This window comes from Ammospiza caudacuta, chromosome 19 (assembly GCF_027887145.1).
Source record: "Ammospiza caudacuta isolate bAmmCau1 chromosome 19, bAmmCau1.pri, whole genome shotgun sequence".
Classification (NCBI taxonomy): domain Eukaryota; kingdom Metazoa; phylum Chordata; class Aves; order Passeriformes; family Passerellidae; genus Ammospiza; species Ammospiza caudacuta.
Genome location: NC_080611.1, coordinates 2807043 through 2825636, shown reverse-complemented (window position 1 = coordinate 2825636; position 18594 = coordinate 2807043). Strand labels below are relative to the sequence as shown.

Sequence of the window (18594 nt, the reverse complement as noted above, 5' to 3'; positions counted from 1 at the left end):
TTACATGCTTACATTAATTAGCTCACACTCACATTAATTAGCTCTCACATTTACTCACATTTATTAGCTCACACATTACTTAGATCACACATTCATTCACTCTCACATTTACTCACATTAATTAGCTGCTCACACACTAATTAGCTCACACTCACACTCATTCACTCTCACATTTACTCACATTAATTAGCTGCTCACACACTAATTAGCTCACACTCACTCATTCACTTACATTTACTCACATGAATTAGCTGTTCACACACTAATTGTCTCACATTCATTCACTCTCACATTTACTCACATTAATTAGCGGTTCACACACTAATTAGCTCACACTCACACTCATTCACTCTCACATTTACTCACATTAATTAGCGGTTCACACACTAATTACCTCACATTCATTAACTCTCACATTTACTCACATTAATTAGCGGTTCACACACTAATTAGCTCACACTCACACTCATTCACTCTCACATTTACTCACATTAATTAGCGGTTCACACACTAATTACCTCACATTCATTCACTCTCACATTTACTCACATTAATTAGCGGTTCACACACTAATTACCTCACATTCATTCACTCTCACATTTACTCACATTAATTAGCTGTTCACACACTAATTAGCTCACACTCACACTCATTCACCCTCACATTTACTCACATTAATTAGCGGTTCACACCCTAATTAGCTCACATTCATTCACTCTCATTTACACGCCCACATTCCCTCACAGGCCCCGCCCCCGCCGCGTGCCCCGCCCCACGGCAGCCCCAGCCCCGCCCCTCCGTGCCCGCGCATGCGCAGCTGTGGCGGCGGCGCGGCGGGCCATGGTGGCCGGCGGGGCGATGGTGGCCGGCGGGCGGGCGCGGAAGCTGGTGCGGCGCTACCGGCTGGCGGCCGCCACGGCTCTCGCCATCCTCCTGCTCCAGGGACTCGTGCTCTGGAGCTCCGCCGGCCTCGATGAGGAGGGCCTGGCCGAGGTGTGCCGCGGGAGGGAGGGGGGCGGCCGGGGCCTGCCGGGGAGGGGGTGTGGGCCGTGCTGAAGGAGGGCGATGAAAGGGCTGGGGGGCCGTGAGGGGGCTGAGGACCACGCGGGGACCGAGGAGGCCCGAGGGGCTCGAGGTGGGCTGAGGGCCTGGGGGTCCTGGGAGGGCGATGGGTGCTGGGACGGGGTTTCGTGGGGGAGCCCTGGGGAGGGACAGTGCCCTGGGGATAGCGAGTGTGCCCTTGCTCGGGGGCTGGGGCGGGGACAAAGAGTGGGCTCGGTGGGGTTGGCAAGGCCCAGAGCCGGGATGGGGTTCCCGGAGTGGGCTGTGTGGGGATGGCAAGGCTCAGAGCCAGGATGGGGTTCCCGGGGTGGGGTTCCTGGGATGGGCTCTGTGGGGTTGGCAAGGCCCAGAGCCGGGATGGGGTTCCCGGGATGGGGGTCCTGCAGCCTCAGGCTGCTGAAGGTGTTGGTGGTGGGGTGGGCAGTGGGAGGTTGCCTGGGCACTTCTGGCTGCAGCGGTGCAGGGTCACAGCACCTGAGAAGGGGAGCTGGTGGCCCAGGGGGTTTGTTTTGGGTCTGGCATAAACTGAGGAGTATGAGGGACTTGATGGAGATCTTGCACTTGTGGTTTGGGGGATGTTGTGGGGAACTGGGGTCAGGGACACCCAAATCAAAAACCATGGAGTTCAGAGAGCTGGCAGGTTTGTGTCAGCGCCTGTGTAGCTGTTCTGGTGAGAGGTGTTCCTGTGAAGTGGGAGAGTACAAGGACCTTTTGGAGCTGCTGATGTCTTTATACCAGAGCACCCTGCTAAGGCCAAATGCATCACTTCTTTCTTGTGAGTGTGGGGAAACTGAGGCATGGTCTGGTGAAGGAGTTTGCCCAAGGTCAGACACAGAGAAGGTATCAAAGAAGACCCAGGCTGATGAACCATTGCTGCCACCTTCAAACAAAGCTCCCACCTGTGGGTTGTTTGGTTTTGTTTATTTCGTTTTGTTTATTTGTTGGGAACTGCCCAGACTGTGTCCAGGTCTGCTATGTCTGTGTGGACCGGTGGCTGAAGCCTCCTATTGCCTCCCTAGTGTGGAGGGTGATCCCATGGTCAGCAGGTCTAGGAGGCTTTCCTTGAGAGCAAAGAGGTGAGAAGGGGAACAGGCGGCCCCGTGCTGTGGGGAAGGTCTCTGGAGTGACACCTCTCATTCAGCAGGTGAATTCCCAGCCTCAGGGCTCCTCCTGGCCCTCAGGAAATGGCCATGAGCACCCTCATGTGCTGCCATATGCCCATCACCAGCACAGAACCAGGGAGTGAATGTGGCTCCAAGGAGAGGATCGTGATCTGGAGGCACTGGAAGCATGAGAGCAGACTGATCTGGCACTGAGGAGTGCCCAACTGCTCCTTTGCCTCTTCTGTAACCTTGATCAAATTACTTCACCCATCCTGGCTTCTCCTTCCCTCTGTACCATCCTGCACTGTTTGTCTGCTGTTCTCTGCTCCTGCCCTTCACAGCCTCCTGGGCTGGCTCATTCTGCCTTGCTTGGTTTCCCCATGTCTCATCCCTGAGCTGGGCAGCTGAACAGGTTTGTTCAGCTGGGGTCCCCTTTCCTGGAGAGGAGTTGGTTCACCACCAGCAGTCCTGGGAGTTGAAAGCCTCTTTGGAGGAGACAAGAACCATCCTTAACTTCACAGACAGCCTGAACCCATTAGCAAGCTGGGAAAAGTCCAATTAACCTCAATTCTTACAAAATGCAGAGCTCTTGGTCTCTGTGCCTGCTGTCTGATTTTGGCCAGACCTAGAGGAGACACCATTTCCCTAAGGGCATTTCTGGTAAAGCCAGAGGAGCAGTCCCAGGAGAGTCTGACCTTGCAGGCCTGAGAGGATTCATGGCAGTTTGGGATTTCTTAATTGCCACAGTAAATGGCTCCTTCCCACTAATGGGCACAGCTCATCCCCAGCATGAATGGGCTGTGGAGACAGTAAGAGACACTGGAGTCCTGGGAGTGCTGTGGAGCTGGCCGTGCCTCTTGGATCCATCAGTTCTCTTCCCAAGCCCTATTTTGGGGTCCTGCAAGGCACCCTCTGCTTACCAAGCAGATTCTTTATGGAGTGCAGACTAGGAGTATTTGGGTCTGTGTCCATCTGCCTATCAGCACTGTGTTTCCCCCTGGAAACCAAATCAGTCTTGTTCCACCAGGATCAAACAACACAATTCCTATCCAAACTGATGGATGAGAGAGGAAATTCCCACTCCTGCTGTGGTCAGCATGAGTGTCTCCCCACACAAGTGGGAGCCTGAGAGACCAGAGCGATCCTGCCTCTGTCGTTGTGACACCCACAGCTCCTGGATGAGCACAGAAGCTTCCTGAAGCTCTTAGTCCGTGGTGGGGTTGGCACCAGTAAAACTCAAACCACAGAGTTTCCTTGTGGGTGGAGAAGAGGATCTGTCACTGCAGTGTTTTAGCCACTTGGTCTCCTGTCTTTGTCCAGGCAGGAGGTGGCACCTCTCTGGGGCTGGTGTGTTGGTGTCCTCTGTGTGCTGTGGCCACAGGAGAAGCTTCCTATGAAGTGTCTTTTCTTCTTGAGAAGAGATTCCTTGATAGTTACTTTTCCTGACAGAGTTTTTTTTTTAGGGGACTTACTCCAGCCATTTTAACTCGGGATTCCTCTGATGACTTTGGAACATTTTGGTGCTGCTTTTGTCTGATGAGTGCTGGTGTGTGCAGAAAGCTGTCAGCCAGGCAGAGAGGGAATCCTGCAGAAACCAGGGGCTGTTAGCTGTACTGGGACCCATGGCACAGTGGGACCTGTGCAGGGGATGGGGTGCAGGTGGATACATGCCCCATGGCTCTGTTTCACTCTGGGGCAGCAGTGTCACATTGGAGGAAGCAGAACAGGACAAGTCTCTCCAGTAACAGGCAGCAGGACAAGAGGAAATGGTCTCAAGTTATAGCGGGGCGGTTTAGGTTGGATATTAGTGAAAACTGTCACCAGAAGGGCTGTGAAGTTCTTCAACAGGCTGGGTGAGGAAGTGGTGGAGTCACAGACTCTGGAGGTATCTAAAAGATGGGTAGATGTGGCACCTGGGGACATGTTTTAGTGGTGGCTTTGACTGGGGTTTAATACTTGGGTGATCTTAGTGAGTCTTTGTAACCTAAATGATTCTGTGATTCTAAGTGAGCTCTGGCTGGCACCTGGAGTCATCTGTGTGTCAGAAGGAGGGGATGGGTACCCTCACTGACTGTCCCACACAGGTCTTCAGTACAGCAGAACAATGTGGCCGGAGCCATTCCCTGCCAGGCTGGGGTGGAGGGATCACTCTGCTGTGGTGCAATAATTAGAAACCCTGGAATTCCTTGGCTGGCAGCTCTGGAAGGGCTGGCAATGCTTCTAACAACTTCCCTACTGGGAGAAACAGCCAGGCATGGTCCTGAGCTGGGAACAGGGCTCCTTCCAGGGGGATGAGCAGGACTGTAACCACAGGTGGGAGTTGAATAGGGGGTGTCCCCACAGTCAGGTGTGTTGGGGAGTGCAGGATGTGAGTGGGATCAGCAAGTCTCTTCCTATAGGAGCGTGGAAGATACTGTCTCCTCACTTGTGGCCTTCCAGCTGCCCTTTCCTGTGATGCTCTGTGGGGAAAACAGGTTTATAGCTCTGGAGCAGATGGTCCTGCATGGTGACTAATGAAGGGTCACTGCCTGTGACACCTGTCTGGGTGGAGGCAGGCTTGGCTGATCCCTGCTGAACCAACCCTTTGGGATTTAAGCAGTGGTTTGGCCATGGCTGTGCCAGCACACCATGGGTAGTCTGAGGACTCTGAAATGGGCAGATCACACCAGATGCTTTCCAGCCTTTTCACTCTGTGCTTTCTTCTGGCTGTGACATTCCCAGCAGCTGCACCCTCAGAGGAGTCTTGTGCCAGGGGCTGGTTCAGTTCTGCTGTCCTTGTGAGGCATCTGTCCATCCTTGTGAGCTGCTGCTCAGGAACACCCCTGGTTGTTCCTTACAGCTCCCCGTGGTGCCTGGCACAGCTGCTGGGCAGAGTTTGGGGGTTGTGTGGAACAGCCCTGGAAGGCTGGGGGTTGTGTGGAACAGCCCTGCCTGTCTGTCATCCAGGAGTGCCTGCAGAGCCGGAGCACACGGCCCTGACATCACGGGTACACTCACTGGGAAAGTTCTTTCCCACGAGAGCAGCACCCAAACCTCCCAGCTCCCTGCTCTCCCCAAGGCTGGCTGTCTCTGCTGTTCAGCCAGCCTGGCTGAGGTAACAAAGCGTAATTAAGTGCTCCCTTTGCACATCTACTGGGGTCCACAGGAGGTTTGTGACTGGATTTCTAGGGAAGGTGGTGATGGCAGTGCCTGCCCCAGCCCAGCATGGGGAGCCAGGATCCAGGGAGGGGTGCATGGGCAGGGCCTTGGTCTATTCCTGTCCAGTGCTTTCAGCCCAGAGAGCGCAGCTGTGGCTGCCTGTGACTCTGGCTGTGCTGGGCTTGGGTTCACAGCATGGTCATGGCAGGGAAGAGTTGGTCCAATAATCTCACAGTGAAATGACCATCACCAGCAAGTACAGTCCAGTGCTTATCTCCAGCATCAGGGATGTCTCTGCAGGTGGGCAGACCTCAGAGGGAGGCTGGTGCAGACACAACCCACTGTGTCCATTTAGTCTGCAGCCCAGCCACAGAGAGTGAGACTGGCTACCCTCATGATGGGGGTGTGGGCAGGGGGCTGCTGTTGGGTCTTAGCCTGGGGTTTTGGGTGATGAAGGGGCTGTGTAATGTCCTGTGCTGCTCAGCAGTTGCTCCTGGAGCCTCTGCCATACTGCAGCATTGAGCTCTGTGGGGACTGGGAACAGATGCTCTGAGGAGGATGCTGACAGATCTAGGGAGCAGCAGGCCCAAGTTAATGCTGCCTGTCCTCTCTTGTGCATCCACATGAACACACCAGGAGCGGCAGAAGAAGGCTGGCTTTCCCGAGAGCAGCGACGGCTCCAAGGACTCGGACAGCTCTGCCGGGCGCCGCAGCAGCGCCGGCCGCAAGCACGGCCGCTGGCGGGGCCGGCCGGACAGCCCCGGGGCCGCGGTGTCCAAGGTGGTGAGAGCCGTCACGGCCAGGCACAAACCAGGGTGGCGGCTGCCGGCCATGCTGGATTCCTCCAGCCACAGGAACCTGTCAGAGCTGCGTGGGGAGGCCCAGCTGGCCATCTTCCAGCAGGGTGACACGGGCAGCGTGGAGGGGGCTCCTCAGCCCACTGACAACAGCTTCACCCCCAAGTGCGAAATCACGGGCAAGGACGCCCTGTCGGCGCTGGCCCGGGCCAGCAGCAAACAGTGCCAACAGGAGATTGCCAACGTGGTGTGTCTGCACCGGGCTGGCAGCCTCATGCCCCAGTCCGTGCCTCGCCACTGCCAGCTCTCAGGTGAGTCCTACTGGAGTTCTCCTGGTTACCCTGGGCATTGAGAATATCCCTGTGAGGCTGGTAGGCCACCTTCTGTATGTCACCAAGCTGTCCCACCTGGCAAACAGCAGCCTCAATCTGTCACTGATTCCGAGATTACCTCTGCCTCTGTAATCCAGTCAAAATTGTGCCAGCCTTCTTAAATTGTTCATCCTAGTCTGCAGTTCTGCAGGGGTCAGAGTCAGGCTCAGCTGCATTTTCTGTTTTGAGGCACCAGGGGAAGCCATCCCCTTTCCCAAAATCCCCCATCAGTGTAACACAAGGGGCTGTATGTGCCACCATGCCCTGGGACTGCAGCCAGTTTGGGGTTTGCCCAAGGCTGAATGCTTCCCTGCTGTCCCCTGCCTTGCTCAGGAGCTCCAGGTAGTAGACACCAAGGATGGGGGTGGCTGACAGCCCTCTCCCTCCCCATGCAGGCAAGGTCAGCCCTGTGATCCAGTGGGACGAAAGCCGGCTGCAGCAGGGCCCCCCCAGCAAGCCTGTGCGCATTGCCTACATGCTGGTGGTGCATGGCAGGGCCATCCGCCAGCTGAAGCGGCTCATCAAGGCCGTGTACCACCAGCAGCACTTCTTCTACATCCACGTTGACAAGGTGTGTGCAGGGGTGAGGGAGTGGGTGCTAACAGTGCTCCATGGGTCCCTGGGAGAGGGAGCAGAGCTGAGGCATGGGTGAGTGAGGAAAGTGGCTGGGTAGGGTTAGTCCTCGCTGCTGTGGAGCTGTGACCCTCTGCCGCTACTTCTGCAACCCCACGGAAGCAGGATCTATCCCCCCTGCCCTGTTTGATACTTCTCTCCTTGTGGAGGCTGCTGCAAGGGCTGACTCTGGGCTGGTGGCAGGGAGGATGTGCTCCTTGCTAAGGGCGAGCCGTGTTCCCTGGCAGCGCTCCAACTACCTCCATCGCGAGGCTGTGGAGCTGGCCCAGCACTACCCCAACATCCGTGTGACACCCTGGCGCATGGTGACCATCTGGGGAGGTGCCAGCTTGCTGAAGATGTACCTGCGGAGCATGAAGGACCTGCTGGAACTGTCTGAGTGGCCCTGGGACTTCTTCATCAACCTGAGTGCCACTGATTACCCCACAAGGTGAGTGCCTTACTGGGGCAGGGGAGGGGGGCTGGAGTGTTGGGGCTGTTTGGGGGTGTAGAAGCTTTGGGAGGGGCAGGGAGGAGCAGGGAGCTGAGGGGGTTGGAGATTGCACCCACATGCTGGTGATGGTGCTCTGGGGCCAGGCTGGACCCATGTAGGCAGAGGAGCCCAGCAAGTACCTCCGAAGCTGTTTTTTCCTGTGGTCTGGGTTTTGTAGGAGAACATGCATGTGAAGCATGAGACAGCAGAGAGGCTGTGTCTGTGTCTGCCCAGTGGTGGAACAAGGTTTTGAGTCAGCAGCTTTGTGTTCCTTGGCTCTTGCAGAATGGGTGTTTACTGGGCTGCTTCACCCCAGCAGTATTAATGATTCCTGATTTCCACCTCAGGACCAATGATGAACTGGTGATGTTCCTGTCCAAATACCGAGATAAGAACTTCCTGAAGTCACATGGCCGAGACAACGCCAGGTAATCTCAGCTAGAGGCAGAGCTGAACTGGAGGAACAGAAAACAAGGGGTTTCAGAAAATAACTGAAACAGCTGTGGCAGGGAGGGGATGTTCTGCATCTGAACTTTGCAAGGTGGTTGACACTCCTAACTCCTCATCCCCATGCCCAGGTTTATCAAGAAGCAGGGCCTGGACCGCTTGTTCCACGAGTGTGACTCCCACATGTGGCGACTGGGCGAGCGCCACATCCCCGAGGGCATCGTGGTGGACGGGGGCTCTGACTGGTTCTCGCTGACACGCAGCTTTGTGGAATATGTGGTCTATGCTGAGGACCAGCTGGTGTCCCAGCTGCGCCAGTTCTACACCTACACACTCCTGCCAGCTGAGGTGGGTGCTGCCTGTGGGCCACAGGGCAGATTTTCTTCCCACTTTCTTCCCACACATATCTTTCCCACTTCATCCCTGCTCTGGGTACCTGCAAAGGGTGTTGCTGGTTCCATTCAGGCAGTTTTGTGCCTCCCCTTTTCCAGACTTAGATATGAAAGAGGGAAGAGAGGAGCAGATAGGTCAGGGGTCAATGCTTACACACAAGCCAGCTTTAGGTCCAGTCACCCTCTGGGCCAGATGAGGATTGGTGCAAGCTTGGTCCCTCAAATATTGCCCTCTACTGGGAACGGGGAAATTTCTGTTCAGTAGCAGTTGAGGTCTGCCCTTCTGTATGAGTAGGGTTCTCCATTAACCACCTGTCCTCCATCCCACCTGGTGTCCTGCCCCTTTTCTGCCTTGCACAGTCCTTCTTCCACACGGTCCTGGAGAACAGCCACGCCTGTGAGACGCTGGTCGATAACAACCTCCGAGTGACCAACTGGAACCGGAAGCTGGGCTGTAAGTGCCAATATAAACACATAGTCGACTGGTGCGGGTGCTCCCCAAATGACTTCAAACCCCAGGACTTCCTTCGGCTACAGGTGAAAAAGATCCTCCTTTCTCTTCCTGCTTTTTCCCCTCCCTGTCCTCTTCTCTCTGAGCTGTCCTGTGGGCACCCTGGCTGCAGTGCCGGCTGCTGTGCATGTCCCTGCAAGAGACTGGAGCATGACCAGGTTCCCCAGTGGGGCTCAGTGTAGATGTGTCTGTAAACAGGCAATAGGTATCCTGATTATCCTGACTTGTCCTGCCCTGCAGCCAAGGTTCTGCTTGCAGCATTGCTCCTATTCCTAGACTTTCTCTCCTGTTTTCCTGCTCTTTCCCTGCAAATGTATCACTTGAGGGAAATGCCTTTATAGTAAAACCCATTCAGAGTGCTGTTTCTTTGGCAGGTCAAAATGCCTTGTGATGAAATGTCTCCCATGCTCTCAGTGTGTGGGGATGTGGACTGAACACAGGAGGCTTGGGGGAGATAGAGCAAGCCCTGAAGAGAGCAGTTGTGGCAGGATTTTCCAGCAGTTCCAGGCTTGCAGAGCCCAAGACACTGTTCCTGCAGGCTGTGCCACTTGGCCAGAGCTAATGCAGGGCTCAGCAGTGGCTCTGGTGGGTGGGGGCTTATCAGAGTAAAGATTGCAGCAAAGGAGCTGGATGACACATGGCTAGTTCTGGGCACAGAAAGGGGAAGGTGGTGGGAGAGATGGGGACCCATCTGCATTCCCAGTAACTGTTGGTGTCATAGAGGATCCCAGATTCAGGCTGGCTGTGCTGTGCTGCTCCTTTGCCTGTGCCTTCAAAGTGGGTAGGATGGATCCTGCTGGAGTGGGAGGGCAGAGTGGGTGCCCCCAACATTGTTAGAAATGCCTGTGCTCTTCCAGCAACTCTCCAGACCCACCTTCTTTGCCCGCAAGTTTGAGTCGACGGTGAATCAGGAGGTGCTGGAGATCCTGGACACGCACCTCTACGGCAGCTACCCCGCCAACACCCCGGCCATCAAGGCCTACTGGGAAAACGTCTACGACCGTGTGGATGGGCTCGGCGGTCTCACCGATGTCACCCTCACCTTCTATACAGCCTTCTCCAGGCTGGGGCTCCGCAAAGCCTCTTCCACGCCGGCAGCCAAGGCTGACAAGCTCTGCAGGTAGGGGATTTTCTGTGGTCTCAACCCAGGCTCCAAATGGAGACCTTTGTCTTGTGCTGGAAGTATGCTTATGCTCAGATATGCAACCTCTCTGTCTGTCTCTCCAGATTTGAGCCTCAAGGATTCCCCTCCAGTGTGCACTTATATTTCTATGACGACCGTTTCCAGGGTTACCTGGTGATGCAGGAAGTGCAAAATTTGGCAACTGGGCAGACTGAATCCTTGGAGATGTGGATGATGCCCCAAGGAGCTCTGAAGCTGTCCGGTCATGGAGGGCAGGCAAACCGCTTGCAAAACCTAGAGGTAAATGTGGCACTTTTCTCCCTGGCTCTCCCACACTGTGCTGCCATTCCTCCTCTGCCCCACCTGCGTGCAATGGGGACAGAAGGACACTGAGCTGCTATTGTTTCTGAAAAGAAACCATTGTCTGGGAGTTTGGTTTATTGTGAGGAGCTGATTGTTGGTGAGTAGGCCTTCAGGGGATCTTTCAGAGGCAGGTAAGATCCAGTGCCTGCAGCTGCAGGAGGCCTTGCACAGTTGAATTAGTGCTGGCGCATGATCTGTGGAGTGTCCATTGCTTTGGACGCCAATGTTTATGTGTTCTCTGTTTTGGGGAGGTCAAACACAGAACCTCAGCTGATAGTGTCTCCTTGCCCAGTGTCCCACTGCTTGTGCTTCCTGTCCCTCCAGGTGGGCACAGAGTGGGACCCCAAGGAAAGACTCTTCCGCAATTTTGGAGGCTTGATGGGGCCTTTTGATGAGCCGGTGGCCATGCAGAAGTGGTCACGGGGCCCCAACTTGACGGCCACGGTGGTGTGGATTGACCCCACCTATGTCATTGCCGCCTCCTACGACATCACGGTGGATGCTGAGGCAGAGTTCACCCAGTACAAGCCCCCCCTCAACCATCCCCTGCGCCCTGGTGTCTGGACCATCCGCCTCCTCCAGTTCTGGGAGCCTCTGGGGGAGAACCAGTTCCTGGTGGTGCCTCAGACCTTCAACAGCAAGCAGCCTCTCAGGAAAGGTGAGGATGCTCTGGAGTTTGGGGCTGGATGAGAGGGTGTCCCTGTGGGCAGTCCAAAGTGCTTCCCCCCTGTATTGGCCCCCCTGGGCTGCAGCTGATGAGCAGGCTGGAGCCAGTTTTGCACTGGTGCCCCTTGCCCATGTGAATCCTTAGACTGAGCTGTCCTCTTGGCAGCTGTGGAGAGCCCATTGGCGCAAGTCAGTGAGATCCTTCCTGCAGCAGCATCCTTTTCCTTGTGCTGGACGGGAGCTGGGGTTGCAAAGGAATGGGGTGCTGTGCCCCAGCTGGAGTTGGGGGTAGGACCCGCAGGGTGCCAGAATGTTGCTGCACTGCTCATCCCCTCTCTTTTCTCTCCCTTTCCTTCCCAGATGACAGCAGCTGGCTGCATGGTGGCCCCCCCCGCAACGAGTACATGGACCAGAACTTCCAGGGCCTGAGCGGGATCCTCAACCTGCCGCGCTCCGAGGCAGCGGAGGAGGATGCGGCGCAGAAGGCGCGGCTGACGGGCAAGGAGCTGGAGGACTGGGCGGACGCTGCCATCGGCACCTTCTGGTCTGCAGCGAATGTCTGTGTCAGCAGCCCCTCTGCCTGCGCTCCCCTGGAGACCTGCAGCAAAACCTCCTGGAGCTCCCTCTCCCCAGACCCCAAATCAGAACTGGGGCCTGTCAAACCTGACGGGCGGCTGAGGTAGCAGGAGCAGCCGGAGGGCAGCCTTGGGAGCAGGGTGCATCCTCCGTTTCTGATCTGGGGGGTGTCTCTGGACCACATCACCCTGTGCCATTTGCACCGTAGTCACTCAAGGAAGAGAAAATGGGAACATCCAGGCAGGGGAAAACCTTCTCCTGTGGGATATTTTGGGCAGAGAGGCATGAGGTGCGTCTTGCCCATCTCTGTGGGAATGAGCCTTTGCTGGCCAGGGAGAGCGTGCTGGAGTGCCCATCCCTGTGGGGGCATGGCAGGCACCTGGGAAAAGCTGTGTGTTTCTCCAGACCTTGGAGCTTCAGGAAAGGGTGATGTGGGAGGGAGGGAGGGATGGCTGGTGAGTGGGCAGGCTCTTGACCAGCTCAGCATCCTGCCCACCCCAGACTAGAACTTGGCAGGATGGCCCTTGTTGCTGACTGCTGCTCTGGTGGGCTGATGAGGGACTGGGGATAGGCAGAAGCAGAATGAGTCAAAACCTGCCATGTGCACGGAGCTGCTGCTGGCTTAGGGTTTACATCTCATCCTTTCCACCCCAGCCCTTTAGTTTGTATTTTTATAAATATATATATAGAAATATATATGATGCAAAAGTGCAATAGAGACGAGACCCCGCATTGGCCGGGAAGTCCCTGTGTCTCCATTTCCCCTGAGACTGTAACATACCTTGTTCCCTTGGGTGTCCTGGTGCTACAGGACAGGGTGCTGGGTCGTTTACATCCTTTTTTATTATTTTATTATTATTGTTGTTGTTTTGCTGTTTGCCCATTTCCTGCCGAGGGCTGCTGGGGACCTGTAACCTGTTGGCCTTGGGGCAGGGTTGCCCCCAGATTGTGGGGCAGCTGCCCAACTATGCCAAACGTCTGGAGCCCTGATATGTTGTGCAACAGTGAGTGAGGAGTGCTCAGTGTGTGGGTCAGGCCCAACAAGCTGCGCTGTAGACCCTGCCACTTCTGTCTCCACTTCAGCAGAAGGACGCCCTGATCCCCTGCCAAAATAGCATCCACAGGGCCCGTGTCCTGCTGCAGATGGGCCGTGCCTGGAGGGCTGCCCTGTGCCACAGCTCCTTGACCCAACATTTTCTTTTCTCCCATGTCGGCAGAAGCTTTTGGGACCTGCTGTGCTTCCCTGGGCAAAATGCAAAGTGGCGAGAGGAGATCTGGCCAGCCCCATCCTCCCTCCGCTGTTTCTGCTTCCCATTGCTCCAGAGGGAATAGGCGCCACCTCCTCTTGGGAAGGGTTGCAGTGAAGCATCCCCCTTCCCTGCAGTGCCCCCAGGATGTCCTTGGGAGCTGGCTCTAACATTCTTCTCTCAAAGACTGATGCTGCCTGGAGAAGTCTTGGTTTGGTTTCATCTTTGAAGACCCTTCACAGCTGGGGACAATTTGGAGCCCATCTGGCCCAACTCTGCTCAAAGCAGGGTCTCAGGAGCTGGTGGGGTTTTTTTGTCTCCATGGATCTGTGCCATCCTAACTTTTCTCCCATGTCCCAGCTCTCTCCGCCCAGCAGGTCTGACGCTCCCAGTCTACAATTTTAAGGATGTGGGTTGCAAGATGTGTACTGTAAAACGGAGGGGACTGAGACCTCTGTGTGAGGGCAGGTACCTGCTGGCACTGAGCCCCTCTGTCCTGCACCCACTTCTGCCTGGGGTGCTTTGGGGCAGTGGAGGAATGTGGGGGGAGAAGGGCCACACACTGGAAGATGCCAAAACTCTGTGTCAGAACCATTATATAAAGTTGTCTTAAATATGCAACATCACCACAAATACATCTCTATCTCTACAGTTTGGTGTGTCGGGTTTTTGTGGTGTTATGGAATGGGTGGGGGAAGGTCGGCCGTGCCTGGTGAGAGTGTAAATCCCCCCTAGGCACCAGGACAGGGGCTGTGACGGTGTTGGGGCAGGGTTGCCTTCCTCAGATGGGTGATGAGTAATCCAAAATCAAGCTTGGGATTTTCAAAACCCGTGGTTGGAGAGTGAGAGCTCGGGAGTGGCCCGGAGCCACGGGCTGAGTCCGGTTACATCCTGGCAGCGGCTGCCCTGAAGGTACCAGATCCTTAGCGTTTACATGGCGCTTAATTAAGGTGTTAATCGGCTAATGAGCGGGCACGTCCCGCTGCCTGCGGGGCCAGGAGCCTCCCGCGGCACAGGCCAGCTTTCCCTCTGCAGGAGCGGGGCAGCGCCGATCCCGGCAGTGACCCGCGGCCTGGCTGCCGCTCGGCCGGCACCGCGGGACTCTGCGAACCGCGCCACGAGGCCGGGGCACCGCGGCTGAGCCGGGCTGGCCCCGACGCGAGTCCGGAGGGGGAGCCCCGGGAGCGCCGCGGCCGAGCGCGCTGTCTCGGGCCCCGCCCCGGCCCGCCCCTCGCGGGCTGTGGAGCGCGGGCGGCGGGCAGGGGCTGGCGGCGGGGTCGGGATGGCGCAGCCCGCGGAGGCCTCGGGCCACACCGCGACCGCCAGCGCCAGCATGGACAACAACGTCCTGGCCATCGTCATCGCCGCCAGTGAGTGGCGGGCGGGGGCTCCGGCGGTGCCGGGAGCGAAGCGGGGGCGGCCGCCGGGCGGGATCGGCCTCTGCCGGTGCCTGCCGGGCTGTGCCGACGAGGCGATACCTGCGGACGGACGGGGGAGAGGTCGCCGCAGCAGCCGCTCCTAATCCGGGGGGTCCCGCTCTCTGGCGGGGCGGGTGGGCTCCGCGGATCCGCGGCTGGGCCGGGGGGGAGCCGCGGGCTCCGGGGAGACCGCAACACTGGCGAACCGGCGCCCGGCCGTGCTGCTGAGGGAGCCGAGAGCGCCGGGCCAGAGGCGGTGGGTGCCGGTGCGGGTCCCCGCGGAGCGGTCTCTGCTGCCGCGGTCCAGGATGGGGTGAGCCCCTCCTGGCTCTGCAGGTCGTTCACCGTCTGCTAGGGAGAGAGATGCTGGGCAGAAAGGGGCTTTAGCGCTCTTGAGACGGGCAGCAGGTGGAATCGGCTTCTCAGGGACTTCTCCAAGCGTCAGCCGCGGGGCGAGAGCGGGCAGCAGGGGGGGGCCCGCGGGCCCGTCCAAACACCGGCTCTCTCGCCTCTCCCGTCTCTTGGCAGCGGTGTCCACCTCCGTCTTCATTGTGGCGATCCTCATCCTGCTGCTGCTCTTGTACCATCGGGACCCCATGTGCTGCCAATTCCTCTGCTCCTGCCGCCTTTTCCAGACCCCCAGCCAGTATGTGAGTGTCCTCCGAGTCCTTTCTCTCTTCCTCCTGCCCACAAGTCCCCCTCTGTCCCCCAAGCTCCTGTTACCTTGTGCTGAGTCTGTGGGGCTGCGCCGCCAGGTTACTGTCCTGCAGCCTGGCTGGGATTGTTGATGGGTGTGGGTCCTCCAGGCAGAGCTGGGCTCTGCCATCTCCTTGCTCCCACTCTATCCATCCATCCATTCACCCACCCAGTCCTGCCCGGCTGTGCCATTGTGGTTCTCTCTCCAAGGCCCAACACTAAAAGGCTTCCCTGCTCTCCACACAGCTCGGGAGGGAGGTTCTCCTCCCCCTGCATAGTCGTGTGTGGGGTCGGGCTGTGCTTTATAGGAAGGGGCCCAGCAGGGAAGGGAGCTGGAAGCTGAGGGCCAAGGCAGACAAAGCCACCCGCATCCCTGACAACTGGCTCTCTTGTGCACAGCTCCTGGGGAAGGAGCAGTGAGACACAAAGCCCTTTCGCTCGCATCTGTAATTTCCTAGGGCTGCTTTCAACTAGGGAAGCTGATGGAAAAAGAGCAGCGTGTGTAGCCAGTGTTGCTTTTGTGGCAGTGACTGCCTGGGGAAAGCTCAGCCTCCAGAGCTGCGAGGATGGCTTTTGAGGGAAGGGCTGCAGGTACCACTTTGCAGTCCCTGGGAGAAGAGTGGACATTCAGCCTCGCTAGCAAGGGATCGAGATAGCACTAGTCTGTGCTATGAAGGGCAAATCTAATAGTCCAGCACAGGCTGAGAAGCCCCACCAGAAATCACAGTGGGAATAGGCTGCACGATGTCTCAGCTCCTTTCCCTCTCTTCCCTCCTGTTGCTTGCCCATGGCACACTTTGGGAGCAGGCCCTGCCGCTCTGCTCCCTGGCCCTGTGGAGCTGCTCTCTGAGGCAGTGTGGGATCTCCCTGGGCTCTGTGGTGGAAACTTCAAGCAGGCATCTTGCCTTTAGCAAAGGACTGTGCAGAAGGATGGATGCAAAGAATTGTGGAAGGAAAGGGAACATAAAATGTATTTCCTTCAGAAAAAGAGAAGCAGTTGTAGTGTGAGGCAGATTTTGTGCTAGAATAGTTGCACTGGTTTTGCTCATGAGTTATTGAACCAACAGTTGGGTGCTGTTTTCCTGCAGCTTCTGTAGTTGTGCTGTAGGGCCAAGACAAACAGCTCCTTGCTTGTTAAGAGCAACAGTAAATCCTCATCGTCCTCCCTGTGCATCCCTGGTTGCCCTGAGAGTCTTTGAGCTGGTTTCTGCTGGCAGAAATGGGGTTCTCTGAGAACAAGGTAAAGCAATGGCACAAGTCCAGGCTCTGGCTCGAGGGGCTGTTCTCTGGGAACAGGATTTCTGCTCACTGTTGCTCAATACCTTGACAGGGAATCCAGTTTAACTGGAGCAAGACAGCTTGGGAGCAGCACAACTATTGCCCTGTAGATTTACTTGCTGCATTATCCTGAAATGACAAGCTCAGTAGATAAGAGCTAACAAATTCAGTAACCCTGAGCATGTGATGGAGCTCTTATCTACACCAGCGGAATAGTTGGGTTGTTTTATGTTGTACCCCAAAAAGAGATGGTTCTGCTGATTTTCAATGAAACCGTGCCCTGGGGCCCAGACTGTCCCTCTGGCTGTGCTCTGCTCCAGCTGGCTCCAGCCCTGTGCTGCCAGGGAAGATGTCCTGGAGCTCTTGGTGTCACTCAACAGGCAGGGGCTGCTGCCAGCACTGAGAGCTGCAGGAGGGAGCCACTCTTCCTCTGCCAGGGTCTTGCTGTCCCATGAGATGTGGTTGAGCTCTGCTCTCTGCTGGGAAGGATGGGAAGGATTCTGGCTATGCTCATGTCCTCCTCATTCCAGGACCGCCCCCCGCCCTACTTCAGCAGCAGCCAGCAGCTGGTGGGACCCCAGCGTGGAGCCTCACGGCTGGAGAGCACCGCTGAGAACCCGGGCATGCAGGTGATGGCAGGGGCCCTGCTGGGAGCTGGGCGGGAGCGCTGCTCACGGGCTTGGAGAGAGACTCTGCTTATTGAGTTTGCCTGCGGCAAAAGGTGCTGGGCAGCATCTTCTGGTGCTATCCCTCAACGTTGGGAAGTGCTGCCAGTATGTAAAAACCCCAGGGTAAGGCAGCATGTCGAGGGAAGGAATATTGCAGAGGATACCACAGTGCCCTGAAGGGTTTGGGCATGAAGTGCCAGTGGTAGATCCTGGGGGCTTGGGATCCTGCAGCACAGGTTGTGGTGTAATTGCCCCCTTGGAGGGTGGATATCCTCTCTGGGTGTTCAGAGGAGCCTACAAGTACCTACAGCTTTGAACCCTGAACCCTTAACTCAAGGTTGCACCAGGACATAAACTTCTAGTGATGAGAGGCACCATCACACTGACCCTTTTCTGGGCATGGACATTTCTAGGGAGACGAGCTGTTCTGTGTGGGACCCCCCAGCACGTACCAGCTGCCGTCCTGGGAGCAGCCCCGCCTGCCCAGCTACGAGAGCGTGCGCAAGAAAGATCGCCAGCAGGAAATCCATCAGATGATTGCCAACAGGTTTGGGCTGTGGGCAGAGCCATCCCAGGAGGTGAGCTCCCCTCCCTGCAGTGGGGGGCTGGCAGGAGCCCATGGCAGTCACCACTGTGGTTCATTTCTGTGTCTTGCCTCACAGTTGGTGGTAGCTGAGGACTCTGTGCTCTGTGATTGCCTTCCCGATAGCTTTTATCTCTGGGAGAGCACAAAGTGTATCGGGAGGCTCCTTTGGTGTACATCTGTGCTGGTTAATGATCCATCTCTCCTCCCCCAGTGCATTTGCAGAAATGCCTGTACCAGGAGGCAGGGCAGAGGCCCACGGAGAAATGGCAGGCTCTTCAGATCACCTGCTCCATACAAGTCCAGGCTGGGAGTGTTATTTTTGGATCTCTAAGGCTTTAATGGGTTCTTGCTTCCTTCTCCCTGCAGGACACTCCTGGGGACGTGCCTTGGTATTACCTTCAAATGTTTATGGCTTATTTATGAGCAGGAGGCTTTGCTTGGTACGATATTTAAGATTTGCACTCCCGCAATGTAAGAGGGAAAAGTGAGTGCATCCTGCCAAGTAGGTCCTGTGGCAGCCTCCTGATATGCTCCCATTCAGAGACTTCATTGTCCGAAGCAGAACAAAAACTTCTGAAACCCTGAGTAAAGCATTAAAAGTTCACTGATTTACCTGGATTTTGAGCTCTTAAAGCTGTACCATAAAGCCTGGCATAGGTAGCCCTTGCCACTCAGTGTTTGGAGCTATTTCTAATGCCTGAAAAGTTCCAGCTTGATATAGTGGAAGGTGTCCCTGCCCATGCAGGGGTTGGAACTGGATGGTCTTTAAGGTCCCTTGCAACCCCAAACCATTCTGTAATTCTATGAAACCTGGGCATTGAGGCCACAGGAGAGTAAAGCTCCAAAGATAAGTATTTTAGGAACAGCACTGAAAGCTCTTCCCACAACATCATCATGCCACTTCTTGTCACCTGTGGGGAGAAAGCTAGCACAGCTCTGCCAAAAGAAATGTGACAAGGCCTGGAGGTTCCTCTCTCTGTGCAGTGAGACTTGCTGCCAAAACCTGGGTACAACACCTGGTTTGTAGGTACTTGTGTAAATCCTAGT

General features: G+C 56.3%; 1 protein-coding gene across 1 annotated transcript; it reads left to right on the top strand.

The window, feature by feature from the left end:
- The first annotated feature begins 858 nt into the window (after positions 1-858).
- On the top strand, positions 859-12060 carry XYLT2 (xylosyltransferase 2). Its single transcript, XM_058817383.1, has 11 exons — positions 859-993; positions 5940-6411; positions 6867-7042; positions 7332-7534; positions 7924-8004; positions 8155-8371; positions 8776-8952; positions 9784-10046; positions 10154-10349; positions 10737-11070; positions 11439-12060. Exons 1-11 carry the CDS (start codon positions 859-861, stop codon positions 11759-11761), a joined length of 2577 nt encoding a protein of 858 aa, XP_058673366.1. The 3' UTR covers positions 11762-12060.
- Positions 12061-18594: the final 6534 nt, after the last annotated feature.

Coding starts and splice junctions, on each gene's coding strand:
- XYLT2 (XM_058817383.1), top strand. CDS start 859: ATGGTGGCCGGCGGGCGGGCGCGGAAGCTGGTGCGGCGCTACCGGCTG. Junction 6,412..6,866: donor TCGCCACTGCCAGCTCTCAG/GTGAGTCCTACT, acceptor CTCCCCATGCAG/GCAAGGTCAGCCCTGTGATC. Junction 8,953..9,783: donor AGGACTTCCTTCGGCTACAG/GTGAAAAAGATC, acceptor GTGCTCTTCCAG/CAACTCTCCAGACCCACCTT.